This window comes from Saccoglossus kowalevskii, chromosome 11 (genome assembly GCF_978046115.1).
Source record: "Saccoglossus kowalevskii chromosome 11, keSacKowa6.1, whole genome shotgun sequence".
NCBI lineage: Eukaryota > Metazoa > Hemichordata > Enteropneusta > Harrimaniidae > Saccoglossus > Saccoglossus kowalevskii.
The window spans coordinates 6650942-6665760 of NC_140651.1; the positions used below are offsets into that span (position 1 = coordinate 6650942).

Genomic DNA, 14819 nt, shown 5'->3' on the forward strand with positions numbered 1-14819 from the left:
ATTCAATGAGAACATCGCAATGTTCTTTTAACATATGAAACGGATGTGCTCGAAAATATGACCACATTACAGACATTTTTATTAAACTTCATTGGTTACCAGTTGTACAAAGAATCAATTTCAAATTACTTTTACTAGTGTATAAATCTTTGTATGGTTTTGCCCCAAATTATCTATGTGAATTAATCGAATTTTATGTACCTAGTCGTAGTTTAAGATCTGAATCAAAGTTTCTTATTAAAACTCGTCAGGTGTGTAGTAAAAAGTCCAAGGTGTTATACAAAGACCGTGCTTTTGAAAATTTAGGTCCTAAACTTTTTAATGAATTACCTCTGTCTGTTCGTTCTAGTCCTTCAGTAGACATTTTTAAATCCAGACTGAAAACGCACTTATTTAAATGTGCTTTTAATATTTGACTGATTGTTTATTGTATCAGCGCCTTTGATCTTCATATGTTGGAATTGTTGCGCTTAATTAAATAAAGTTATTATTATTATTATTATTATGTGCATTGGTCGAATTTTGTATAGTTTCAATAGGCATACAAGCACCCGTATATATTATGCAAATACAAACAAGACATTAAACCTTCCTGACAGTAGCATCATGTACATGTAGTAAGTCTAAGTTAAACACGAATGAAAAGTCAGGAGTCACGGCGAATACTTCTAGCGGGTCACCCCTCTAAAAACGTCAGTACTGTGCCAATGGCATTGAACTTTGCTCTTCCATAAAGCAGCAGTTTCCATCTTAAATTAATCAAAATATCCTTGATACCCTGGGGAATCGTGTCTATTGTTTCACAACGACTGTGCCAAGGGATTTTAATCTTCTCAATTTCTCAAGAAACGCCCCAAAGTTGTTTTGTTTACTAGAAGGACATGTCTTTTGGCAGCATGCAGTTGTTGTATTAATTTCCATTGCACAAAAAAGTAGCAAATACTGTTACTTAAGCACAAATTTTTTCTCCCCGGCCACTCACGCAAACTGCAAATGAAGTCATTAACCGCATCCATAGTTGTTGACACTTTGCAACCGCCTTGGTGGATGTATTGTGACGTTTCTTGACCCCCCCCGGATCCTGACCTTGCATTCCAGCCACATTTACTGCCCTTTCATACCAATTCAATTTCAATTATCACATCCAGATTTCATGACATTTAACCTTTATTTCACAGTCACTTTAGTTTTCACTTTTCTAAAATAATTTTACTGATCAAAATACTTTTCACTCCCATTATGCAATCTTCGATAGTACTTTCGCAGACACAGCGGCCATCGCCAACATATTTACAAATAACCCTCGAATCCCCAGCTCCCTGCTCCCAGGCAGAGTTGGCTCATTGATATCGAAGAAACGAAACAAACAAAACGAAACAACGAAACGAAACGAAACGGGATGACAAACATAATAAAAAATAAACAGTAATGAGAGAAAATGGGTTTTATACGCACAATATTTATAAAATATTTACCGAAAATAACAATATTTTAATTAGCAAACTAGTAGCTTCGCGGTGAGTGGCTTTCGCGATAAGTGGGTTTCGTATCTGGTGGTTTTCGCGTGGAATAGGGCTTTGTCTCAGTAACTGGTCCTTTCATCTTTGTTGAGAATCAAAGTTTTATGTTTCTTTAACAACTATTGCTATACTGTTAATACTATCCTGGCAGGAGTTCCAAGATAAGACCCATGCTCTGATAATGCCTCTAGTTTCAAAGACCAATAAACATTACCATTATGATCTTATTGGTGTTGCAAAGAACAGTTGAATATTGTTTATTGAAATTAATAAATTTCATAACCTTTTTCCAATATAGATAAATTGTAGTACGTAACAAACTGCATAACTCAGTCTCAACAATGAAATGAATTAAAGGAATGTATATATTTACATTATTACTAATGTATCCTAGTAAAGTGACTGTGATTTGACCGAGAAAAAGCCGGAATAGTAACAACAAAAATAAAAGTCAGTTGCCCGTGTCAAGAAAGCTCACAGAATTAAAACAGTCGTCTGTCAGCCGTTGATGTCCATACCAGCGATATTTTACACATACAAATTGAGAATCGCAATTGCATAGAAATGAAGAATACAGTTATTCCGGCCATCAGGCCATCAATCGAATCATCAGTCTTCATGATTGATTTAACTGATATTTCCATTCATATGGTTAGTTGTCAGAGACTGAATGTTGTCAAGTTCCAGAGTGTGTTTTTACGTACGGCGACGTCAACATTATCGATTACATCACAGTCCCTTCACACTGTGATTACATTAAAGACGCATTTAAAGGGAAGCGCCATTGTAAAATTTCAGAGAGTAGAGGACTTTTTTTATACTGGAGACGTTCCAGTACGGATCCGGGGTTGTTCGAATGGCATATCAAAATTTATTTGAATAGGGCATGTTCTATATATTCACCAAAATAACAACATTGCCATGTTTCTAGGCATATAATGAACTTGAACGACCTGCGTCCTTGGAAATCAAGTCTTATGGCCCTGGGGTTTACGAACGAAAATACCAGCAAAGATTCCCGGATAACAAATAGTAATGCTGTATTTCATGTGGGAATAGGTGACAAAAGTCAAAACATATATTTGGGGGAATCCGACAACGTAACTTACTGCACGTGAATTTCACGACGAAGTTTTAAACGTTCTGGTTATCTCCGTGAAACAGTAGCCTTTGAAACAAATTTGAGGGACTCTAAAAACGCTTTGTATGGCACGACAAAAACGGAATGTAATGCAAGTAATGCAATATTACGACGAATGTTTCGAATGTTCGCCCATTATTCCATGTTTATTTGGCGATATGAATGATTCAGCAGAGCGCTTAGATAGGTTATTTGGGGTAAAAAAGAAAAAAAATACTATTTTCGCCCATTCATCCATTTTTGGGATGCTATATCATTGATTCAGCCCAGCGGTAGTGTAGTTTATTTATTAGAGGCGCCAGGGAACCAAAATTTGAGACGTGAATTATTTGTACGACAATTACCGCGGCGACAGCTACGGTGACTGCGACCCCAATCATAATTTAAGTAAGCCAGGGTAAACCCATGTTTATGCTATGGAAAAGTGCAGATCGTGAACGTATTGTAGTGGAAATACATTTTTGCTTATCACGGCGAACGCAATTTAATGCAGTGAATTTCCCTACTAACTTCCCTAGTTGTAATAATAATAATAATAATAATAATAATAATATGCTCATTTCTTGAAATAAATGATTTATGTAAAAATTCCCCTAAAAGTTTTATTATATTTCTGTCATTACTTTTCATTAAATATGTGAATTTTTGCAGGTTGGTAATGATTTCTTTGGGCAATAAAATATTGGAAATAAAATCATTTCTATCTGTTTGATATCGTGGGCAAACTAAAAGAAAGTGTAATTCGTCTTCAACTTCCTGTAATGGGCATTGTTTACAAATTCTATTTTCTGATGGGGTTTTTGGATTGTATGTCTGCCTTTTTCAATGGCTAGATTGTGACTACTTGTCCTGAATCTAGCCATTGATATTCTTTGATTATTATCCAAAACATTAATGTAATTTTCGAGATTGTAATTCATTTTAAATTTAATGTATGTTCTCAGTTTTGTTTTTTCATTTGTCATATTCTCTCTCCAGTATGTTATATATTGTTGTTTAATAGTGCTGCTAATTTCCTTAATATTTTGATGTGATAGCTGTGATGTTTTAGAGAGGTCTACATCTTTCAAGATATTTTTGACTGGTGTTTCCCATTGTGCTTTTGACAAAGTCTAATCGCTTAACGCTATCTTTGTATAATTATTTTGTAACTTGTCTGTGACATGGGACCAGAACTTAATCATATTGATTTTCACTTCAGTTATCAATGGAAATGCTCCAATTTCACCCCGACATGCACTATTCGCTGTGTATTTAATTTATTAAGCCCAAGTAGTTGTTTAATGAATTTTAGATGCACTTTTTCTGTTTTAGTTTTGTCCCAGTTATTGTTACTCATATTTTCCATTCCCCAAATTTCAGATCCATACAGTAAAATTGGTTTGATACATATATTAAAAAGATGAATGTACGTTTTACAGTCTGTTTCTTTTAGTAAACTTGAAGACTGCTTTGTATGGGGTGTCCAATATGGCGACCAAGGGCAAAAACAGTGTTATGCAAATTAGCTTTAGTTGAAAACTTGAGTTTTCTGGGCGACAGGTACGTGAATTTGAACCAAAATGTTATCGTCAAGACTCAGCGTACAGCCACAGCCACTGAAACGTCATTGAAGGCACATGAACACGTCAGGCAAAAAAGACTGTTTCGAGTCGTGGCGTAAAATGGAGGCACATACCATTTTGACGCTTGAGGGGAATGGAAATCAGTTGATTTGAGGGTGTCACAATAAGCGAGGGAGCAAATCGTTTTTATGCTACGAAAAAATGCAGACCCTGAACGTACTTTTTGGACTTTAGTACTACGTCATGTTTGTTTGATTACCTAAGGTTTTTGGGTTCATGTGCTGCAAGTTACAGAGCACATACCAAAGCGGCCGTCTCTCAGCAAATAATGAAGCCTGAGCAAAGAAATTTTCGATGACGAAATCGTGAAAATTCGCCCTTTTTACGCAAACTGGGAAATTCGAATTACTAAACGAAGTACAGGACAACGAAGCTTGGATATCCAAGAACTAACACATACAAAACAATTGTCTCAAAAGTGAATATTCATGGTGTATTTTAAATCTAACCGGGCCGGAAGTGAGATTTTGTTAGTAATCTAAATATCCAAACATATTTTAGTATAAGGTAGTAATGACTAGTTTCGCTAATTGCAGATAATCGAAAATCTGTAATCAGCGAAACAGGGGTCCTACACGTACAATATTCACAATTGTCGGACAAAACTTGGCCAGTATATTCACCTTTCATGTATATAACGACATAAAACATTTGCCGAACTTGAAATAACGGGATTTTTATTAGTAAATGGCGAGAATACCGGGGTATGTGGTTTCATTGTGATCTATAGAAAGCGCAACTAAAATGGCATTTATGCATATCATTTCTTCGTGACAGTAAACCGAAAAGGTTCATATACTAATGAATAAACGATTAGTTGTAGACATATTTTGACACAAAATATTGTCACTGCTATATGCGCTAAAATCTGCCCACAAGTGAAAAAATTGCGAGAAGCATTTTACTTCTTCCTTTCGATGTCATATTGAACTACATCATTGACGCACACTGTTCCCGAAACAATACACAGCATATTTCATGTGGCATACTTTCAATGTGGACATTTGCGCCTCTTTGCATTCGTTGTAAAATGTGGCCAAAATGCCCTGCGGAAATCCCCCAATTGGAAAGGACCCAGCCAGAAATGTGTGGATTTGGTGACCCGCTGATAGGAAACGGTGGCTCATAAGTGACAACATATTTTTAATTCATCGCCGCAAAACTCCTATTATTTCACGGAAAAACTATAAACACTTTATTTTTTCAAAATGGAATTATTTTGTCCATGTTTATTTCATTTATGCACGAAATGTGTGATAATGTAGTGTTGTTATGATAATACAGCAGGAAAACGTGTTATCGTGGGATATGCCTTCTGAAGTCAAAAACAAGACGCCACCTACGGTGAAATTTGGAGAATGGCGTGAAAAGACAAGCGGTGGGCTTCACGAACAGTATTTTTTTACCGTTTTTTATCAAACAATATTCATGGGAATGACCACAGGCGCCTGTGGGAATGACTGGGTCAGAGAGAGATAACACTATTTGCCAGTGAGTCACCAGTGGCACTGGGTAGACCAGTGAGTGAGTCGATATTATATCCACTGGGCGGACCAGCGAGTCAGTGAGATAATATTATCTCCACAGTGGCACTGGGCGGACCAGCTAGACGGTGAGATAATATTATCTCCACAGGTGCACTGGGCTTACCAGCGAGTCAGTGAGATAATATTATCTCCACAGTGGCACTGGGCGGACCAGCTAGACGGTGAGATAATATTATGTAGATGAACCCCTTAAGTTAATAGTAGTTTGTCACTGGACATGATTTTAGTCGCCATGTTTGTCACAATCGTTAGTGTTAGAGAGCAGCAGCTACATTCGTGTGTTTTTGAAACCACAAAGGTTTTAATTTCATTGGAATAAGGTTAGTAAACCAATATTTATCACCTATCATAGTTATTGTTCGTGTTTTGAATGTTTAATATATATCATTGGCACATGTCACAGTATACACAACAGAATGTCAACATGAACATCTAATTTATCTTTATAGTTTGACTTCATTACTCTCATTATTTTATCTTTATAAATTTTATGTTTTTAAATGACGTCATTGGGCTTCAAGTTGTTATGTTATCATTTATTGACTGGCTGCCAGTTTGATTCAACTACTATTGAATATATAAATATTTATAAAGATGAAGGGAATCCCTTTGTCGCGTTGAGAGTATATTTACGTTCGAAAGTGGTTGTATGCATTACGGCCTCTCTAAATCACGATGTAAACTATGTTTATTCTATCCCCAGGAGACTGTGTTTAAAATAAAACTTGTATATTTATACATAATATGACTGTTTATACACCAATAAAATAACGTAACTACATATATTAGAATTTTTCTTGTACAAAAATTAAACTTTTATTGAAACATATAACAGATTTAAAATTAGTGTTGTAGAAAAACTGATGATTATCCTAATTTAAATATTGAAAATTATAGAAATGAAGCAGCTGAAGAAAAGAATATAAAAAAACTGTAAAACTAAACTGAAAAAAAGAGAATTCAATTCCTACATTTTTAAGGAATGAGTTATTCAAGTTAAAGTGAATATTGGTCAGCGCTAACAAACTTCTGAAATCCAAAACGAAAAACAAGCCAAATTATCCATTACTGGTAACAAATAGTTTAACCAAAAATCAATTAAAAACTAGAAAATCTGAAAGAAAAGTAAATAACAAATGAGATTCATAATCTCAGTATATAATGAAACTACATTGTATTAACAAATTTCCTCATAGCCTGAAATCAAGCCATTCAGAGTGCTCTTTCCAGTGCACTCAAGAATGGCCTGCTGATTCGCTACATAAATACAAAACTGGCCTAACATTCTGTGTCATCACTGATGACTATAACAACTATAAGGCCCACCTACAGCATTTAAGACCGATTCACTAGTCTATTATTCATAGATTCATCTAGTCCTTATTTGCTGAATAGATCATCGCTGTCATCATAGAAATTGTATATTTCATTTTTTTCTTCTTTCACTGTTTTGTTAGATTCTATCACACTGGCTTCTGTCTCTGTCACACTGGCTTCTGTCTCTGTCACACTGGCTTCTGTCTCTGTCACACTGGCTCCTGTCTCTGTCACACTGGCTTCTGGTTCTGTCACACTGGCTTCTGGCTCATCACTGCTTTTGGTATAAATATCCAGGATTTCATACATTTTAGCACATTCATGTGTGTTAGTAGTTTCTTCCATCAAATAAATACAATTGGTATAGTGTTCTATGCATGATTTTACTGCACTCACTGAAATATAAAAAAAAAGATTAAGCTGTTATTACAATGATAAACTATATTAAAGTATGCTCTCATTGATACCTGAAATTGTTAGAATGGGTTCTATACAAACTACATCTACCCACTGTTAGTCAGTTTTGAATTGTGATTCAAATGAAATGTAATTGGGCATGAATCGAGTAATGCTCAAAATTTTCAATGGATATCTTTCTACTAATAAGGTGTGAGGTAAGTATGGCTTAATGTAGTGAATTAATTATTAATCATAGTTTATAATATTTTTGCTATTTAGTTAGTGAAGACATTTCTATTAGGTTAATGTGAAGAAACATACCATTTCCAACATTAACACATAATACAGTACCACCAGGTTTAGTATATACTTTCAACAGTTGATCCATTAAATCTTTTTTCAACCACAGATTTGTTTTCTGCACATCATCAGGGACTTTATATTCTGTTTTGTGTATCAATATACAAGTTTCTATTATATTCACAAAAACACCATGTTTTGCTGTAAAAAAACAAACAAATAATAAATAAATAATTATCAGAACTAGTTCTCAATCCAAGTAATGTAAACCTTGAAAATATAAATGAAGAATCATTAAAAAAATACTTATTCTCCCACTACCAGTACATTAGTATTTTTTGCAAAATATGTCAAACATATCTTTAAGTGGTGATGTTGTAATTTATTGATTTAATTCACATTCATCAATGTAGCATGCAAAAATGATTTTGAACTCCTCCACATTGCTCTATGACAGAAATGAAAGTTTGAAAAACAAAACAAGCCAATTTGAGACGTACATGTATGAAGTAACAATATTTCTGGTATATAGATACCTAAACATCAAATTATAAATGATTATCTAAGCCTCAAAACATTTACAAAATATTACGGGCAAGTTGACATTACATTTTTATAAGTTAATACTTTCACATCAATCTCCATAAAAAAACTTTCTAGCAAGCAAGCAAGATTCTGCAATTATTACCTTAACATTTTCACCACCAGACTTTCTCACCCTAATTTGTCTGCATTTTTTTTCTTTAATATTTATTAATATTTCTTGAAATGAAACCTAATTTTTGAGCCAACAGACACTTTGAGTTTATTTTCAGTGTTTATTAATAACAATATGGCTATTTTTGTCCCAATCTTCACTATAAATGGGACTATTTTATGAATTTGTTATGAACAGAAGAAACTGGTGGTGAAAAGTTTAAAACACTTGTGTGTTATGATGTGAATGCGTGGCAGTTTTATCTTGGTTGGGGGGTGGGGTGGATTTTGTAAATGCCAGAGATCTCTAACATTAATGCAAATTATGACAATGAGTTTGCTGGATTGTAATTAAAACTGCTTACCTTTTTTTATTGATCAGACATTGTAAATATACGACATCATAAGAAAAACCACATTCAGTCACTCTGTCTATCAAGCATCCTATCATTTTTGGTGGGATTATCAAACATGAGGTGAAGTTCCGGCCATTTGATAGTGCTTCTGCCATGTCCAAAACAAAAAACACATCTTCTTTGGCACATCCCTAAAAAAAAAATTATTGGTTCAAGAAATATATCATTGTTTGTTATAAAATAGTTTAATAAACAGTTATTTAAAGTTCAAAGGTGAATGGCAAATACAATATCATCTTACCTCATTAAAATTTGAAACTAGTAAATCTATACCATTATAGTTTCTTTCCGTTGTCCTTATTGAGTCCATGATATTATTTGATTCACTAGAAGATGATCCATTGACAATGTATACCACTTCATTGTCATGACGTAATGCAATTACATCAATATCTTTGTTGGTAGCAACTTTACCTGTTTGTGTCATTATATTTCGTTTTTCCATTGTTAATGCATCTAGTGCAAATGCATTAAAAGTTGCCGAGTCACTGAATGATTTGCAATCTAAAAAAATAAAGTAAAGGAAATTTTATTTTGATAATTTATTTTTAGACATCTAACGAGTTGATGTCATTTCCGGATGTAAGCCCAAGGTGTTTTTTACATGTAATAGCCGTTGATAATGTATCTAATCTAATCTTTAAAATAAAGATGTTGTTTATTGAAATATGCTTGTAAAAACATTTGTTTCGTTGCATGAGTATCATGATTAGTATGGTTGGTAAGCATGTGGTGGCCCTTCATGAAATGGCTGTTTGGTTATCTGTGCTTCGATGTTATCTTGGCAAATTTCATATAAATTTGGTATGGATAACACACATGAGTTACTGTTCATTTGATACAAAATGGATGAATAGTAGATATATATTTTTTCTTAGTTTTGACAAAGTCTTGAAACGAGAATATATAAACATTTTTTTGCGGGTCTGTCCTTTCATTCGTCCATCAGTGTGTTCCCACCACATTAAAACTTCATACATACAAATTTGAAAATCCATATATCATGACACACATATGCTCATATATTTGAAAACAATTGAAAATGCTACTGTTGATATGAATTTGTTCGTACACCTAGCAAGTAATGTCTTCAGCTAGTTTTCTGGCAAGGCAGCTATGTTGCAAGCAATAATGCTTTCAGGAAGCTATATCATTGATTGTTGCTGACACTCAAATGGTTATGTTGTTCATATACCATTTGAAAATATTACATTTTGTTGATAGTGAAGCACTTTCTGCATATAACCAATATAATCAATCTCCCTAGAAAGTCTATTAACTAAGTTACAGGTGCAACTCCCATTCCCTCTCATATGTACATGGCCATATAAATACTTATTTGTTTTGTACGCACCTAAGAATTTTGAAAGTAATCTATCCGTGTAATGGTGTGGAAATCTTCTTTTGAGCTCCTCTTCTGATTTTGACTGTGTTGCAATTTGAAATGCTTTTACGACTTTATTTTTTTTCTTCAGTGCAATTGCCTTCTTAGCAGCCTCCTTCATAGTGATTTCTTGTTTTGCTACACTTTTCAACAGTTTTTGTCTGGCTATGTCATCAAGCCCTTGAAGACTAAGGAAAGGCTGAAAAAAATTAAATGTATATTGGCTAAAAATGTTGGCTAAAAAGACTTGATTCAAACGAACTATATCTGCAATCTTGATAAAGATATATTTTTAATTATATCACAACTATATTAAAAGTCAATCCAATGTGTTTCATTACAACAATGGTACGACGTGAATGTGTGTGTGTCGTGTGTTTGTGTATGAGCAGTGGGAAGTGACTGTATAGTTCCATTTTCATTAAAATCTTGTAGTAATTTTCATTATATCTTCCAGCTAACCCAACAATACCAAATGGTCGATCCCTCATGCCGGCATCTCATCTCATCGCTGGTCCGCCCAGTGCACCTGTGGAGATAATATTATCTCACCGTCTAACTGGTCCGCCCAGTGCCACTGTGGAGATAATATTATCTCACTGACTCGCTGGTAAGCCCAGTGCACCAGTGGATATAATATCGACTCACTGGTCTACCCAGTGCCACTGGTGACTCACTGGCAAATAGTGTTATCTCTCTCTCTGACCCAGTCATTCCCATGAATATTGTTTGATAAAAAACGGTAAAAAAATACTGTTCGTGAAGCCCACCGCTTGTCTTTTCACGCCATTCTCCAAATTTCACCGTAGGTGGCGTCTTGTTTTTGACTTCAGAAGGCATATCCCACGATAACACGTTTTCCTGCTGTATTATCATAACAACACTACATTGTCACACATTTCGTGCATAAATGAAATAAACATGGACAAAATAATTCCATTTTGAAAAAATAAAGTGTTTATATTATTTTACGACAAAACAAGAGTTTTGCCGCGAAGTAATAGAGCTTTGCCGTAACTAATTAAACTTTGCCGTCAAATTCTGGAGTTTTGCCGTAAAGTAATAGTGTTTTGCCATCAAATGATAAAGTTTTGCCATGAAATAAGAGATTTCCCGTGAAGTAATAGTGTGTTGTCGTGAAGTAATAATGGTTTGCTGTCAAACATTGAAGTGGACCACCGTAGTAAGGGCCGGCTTATAAAGTACGCTTATGTAGAACACACTTAATTATGGGAGTGTTCAATATTCAATAAAATTAACAACAAATCGAACCTTTATTGTCTATTTGAGTGCAGTTATCTTTGTATGATGCAAATCGCCACGTTCAATCGTTAAAAGTAGAAATTTCAGCATTATGAAAGTCAAGATTGAAAGTCGAAATTTCGAGATTGAAAGTCAAAATTTCAAGATTGAAAGTCGAAATTTCGAGATTGAAAGTCAAAATTTCGAGATTGAAAGTCGAAATTTCGAGATTTAATATTTTTTGTCATGGCATTAATGGGCTTCCGTAATAAATAGTTCGGTTGTCACGTACATTTTTTCTAATTCTTGTAGCACAGTTTCAAATGAAACAACTGCAGAAAAATGACTCTGCTTAGTGATTGACCACAAAATTGAAGGCAGCCTGTGGCAGAGGTACTATTGCGTAAAGCGCAAAGGCCTCTGGGAAGGAGATTGGCTACCTGCGTCCTACTTGCCATTCGCAAGGGACGCCGGGAGAATTAGGGCACTGTCCGATCTGGATGGGACGTTTCTAAGTCAGTTGTATGCAGGCCATCGTCGACGCAGTAACGTCCCATTTACGAATAGATGAAAAACTCTTCTTTTCAGTAAAATGGTACCAAAATGCTTTCCGGTAGCCTACATGGTAATTCTAAATTGACCAATTCTATCATTACGAGCTGAAAAAATAATCAGGAAAACTGATGTAAAAGTGTTTTTGAGACACGTTTTTGATCGGAGTCCAGGAAACTGTTGAAAGTAACCACTGGTATTTTCGTTAACGTGATCATGGCAAGTTACGAAATTCATGGAGAATGCAAAGGTATGTTGACATTTCACTCTACTACTATTGCTTAAAATTGCGCATAATGTTTTTACTGTAAGGTCCATGCTTGGATTGCTTTGCAATAGTCGCAATTTGATGGCCTGTATATTTCTATGTAATGTGTTTATATTTTTCGTTGAAGATTATTGTGTAAAGAAATCGCTGTAATTATTTCATCTATTCGTAAAAGGGACGTACGTTGTTGCGTCGACAATGGCCTACGGACAACTGACTTCGAAACCTTCCAACCAGATCGCACGGCGTGCCAACCCACCCGAGCCTTTTGATGGTTTCTTACGCTTCAGACTAGGAATGTATTACTAGTCTGAGGTTACGCAAATTCTGAGTTTAGGAAGACGTCACAATTGCTGGTGTAACGTGAATTATACACAGGGAAATGAAACACACAGAAAAGTTGTAATGAAACAAAAAAACATTGTCCATAGCACATCTCCCAGTGGACCACCAAGTTTCTGCAGAAAGATACTCTAGTAGGAACCGAGGCTGGAGTAGAAAAGTTTGTTGAACATGTAAAGCAAGTTAATCTGAATACGCAGTATAACAATCAATGTTCCACAATATTTTTTTTTTTTTTTTTTTTTTTATATATTACATAATTGTTTTGAACAGGTTGATTATTACGTCTTTCTTTTATGTAAATATGCAACTATGTAGTATCCACAATTTCTAATGTTTTCGAATTTTATTTCCATTTAACAACAATAGATGACACACAGACTTAAAAATACAAAAATCAAAGAATGGGGGAAGGTAGTATTGTAACATTATGTAACCTTATTATCTTATCTATATATCTACCCCCTTTTTTTAAATCCATGCCTAAGTAGAATGGAACTGCATTATGTAATAATAATGCATAATTTTATAAAAAACGTCAATTTTAAATCAGTTTTCAAAAAGCTTTTCTTCATAAAACACATTGTGTGAATAAATTCAGAAATTGATGAAAACAAATTAAAAATCGTAAACTTAAACAAAAAATAATCACATCTCAAATATATTTTTCCTATTTATAATTCTAATGGCTAATTGAAAAATATGTTAAAATATTTTTAATTTAATATCACAGGATGTCTATTTCAGAAGACATCATGGAAAATCTGCAATGTCATACACGTGCACGCTAGGCTGTGTGGGTAAACGGTAACTTAGTATACTAGTAACCATAGACCTTAGAAAGGTATATGGTGCATTTTTGATACATTTTATTGAAGACCGATAACTGAAAATACTTCGATTATTCTCTACTTTTAAATGATGTTAAGTAATATTGGATAAAATAAAAAACACTGAAAAAGCTTATGTTACAATTTATTTTACTCCCTGCCATGACGTCGACTTAATGGGTTGGCTGGTTCCCGCCTCAAGTGTCATGGCGTACCAAGCCACAAGAGGCCGGTAACTAGTAATGAACCCGGCATTCTGATTGGTCCGTCACTTTCTCGTTGCTTGTTCTATTTCCCTTGGTTACCTGACGGCAGCGCTTACGCTCGTGGCCGTTCAGGGGTTTCTTTTTACTTTCGAAAGTTGGGTGAATAAAAAACTGTTTCTTTTGTTATAAATTTTCACAGAAACAGCGAGGAATGTCAGAAACATCTCAAATGTGTAAATCTAAGCAGGCAGTATGTTTGAGCATGGCTTTATTGTAGTATTGTAGACATGTTTACGCAGAACGGAACTTGGAATGTTTTCAAATTACGTCACTCAGTCACGTGCCTTCCGGCCGGAAAACCGGCCCAAATGGAACAATCCTCGGGGGCGGACATCCGGGCATTTTCTACCGCCTGGCAACCCTCGCGGTGAAAACAAAGACCAAAAACTCACAGAAAACGGTACTTTGCGATGGTTGTTGAGAGTCCTCTGAACAGTGTAATAAGATTAGCCCTACGTGTGTAACATATATGAATTTGGTTGTTCAGGATTACTTCCAAGTTGAGTTTGTGTTATTTTCTCGAGTTTTCACCGGCTCCACCGGTGTTCTGTCGGAGATTCATAATATATATTTGTATTCGTTTTCATATTGCTAATATTATTATTACATGTCATTTCGCTATAGTTAATTCGTTTACCTTTCGCATGAAGGATTCCTCTGAGTAATTCTCGACCAATTAGAATCATTTAATTTCAGCCAATCATTTTACTCTGTATTGTATCTTTTTCTCCCGCGTACTTCATTTTGTATTTCCCGCTTACGTGTTTTCTCTCACGTTCGATACGCACCTATATTAAGGGCTAGTTTCGGAGTTTCGGGGCTCCTTATTCATGTGTTACATGTTTCTATGCCAGTTTATCCAGCAATACACCATACCGTGTTTTGCATCCACATTGACTGTTTTATTCTGCCATCAAGTTCAACTGAAGCGTATCATTATACCCCACATGTTCCACAGCAGCGCGCACAAAGCC

General features: G+C 34.9%; 1 protein-coding gene across 1 annotated transcript in view; it reads right to left on the reverse strand.

The window, feature by feature from the left end:
• Positions 1–6624: 6624 nt before the first annotated feature.
• Positions 6625–14819, reverse strand: part of LOC144357768 (uncharacterized) — a 45449-nt gene continuing 37254 nt past the window's right edge. Inside the window, exons 2-6 of the mRNA XM_085505689.1 lie at positions 10316–10544; positions 9203–9465; positions 8911–9092; positions 7871–8050; positions 6625–7545 (exon numbers count right to left, since the gene is read on the reverse strand). Of these exons, the coding sequence (XP_085361815.1) occupies positions 7987–8050; positions 8911–9092; positions 9203–9465; positions 10316–10544 (738 nt within the window). The 3' untranslated portion in view covers positions 6625–7545; positions 7871–7986. The remainder of the gene's footprint in view (positions 7546–7870; positions 8051–8910; positions 9093–9202; positions 9466–10315; positions 10545–14819) is intronic.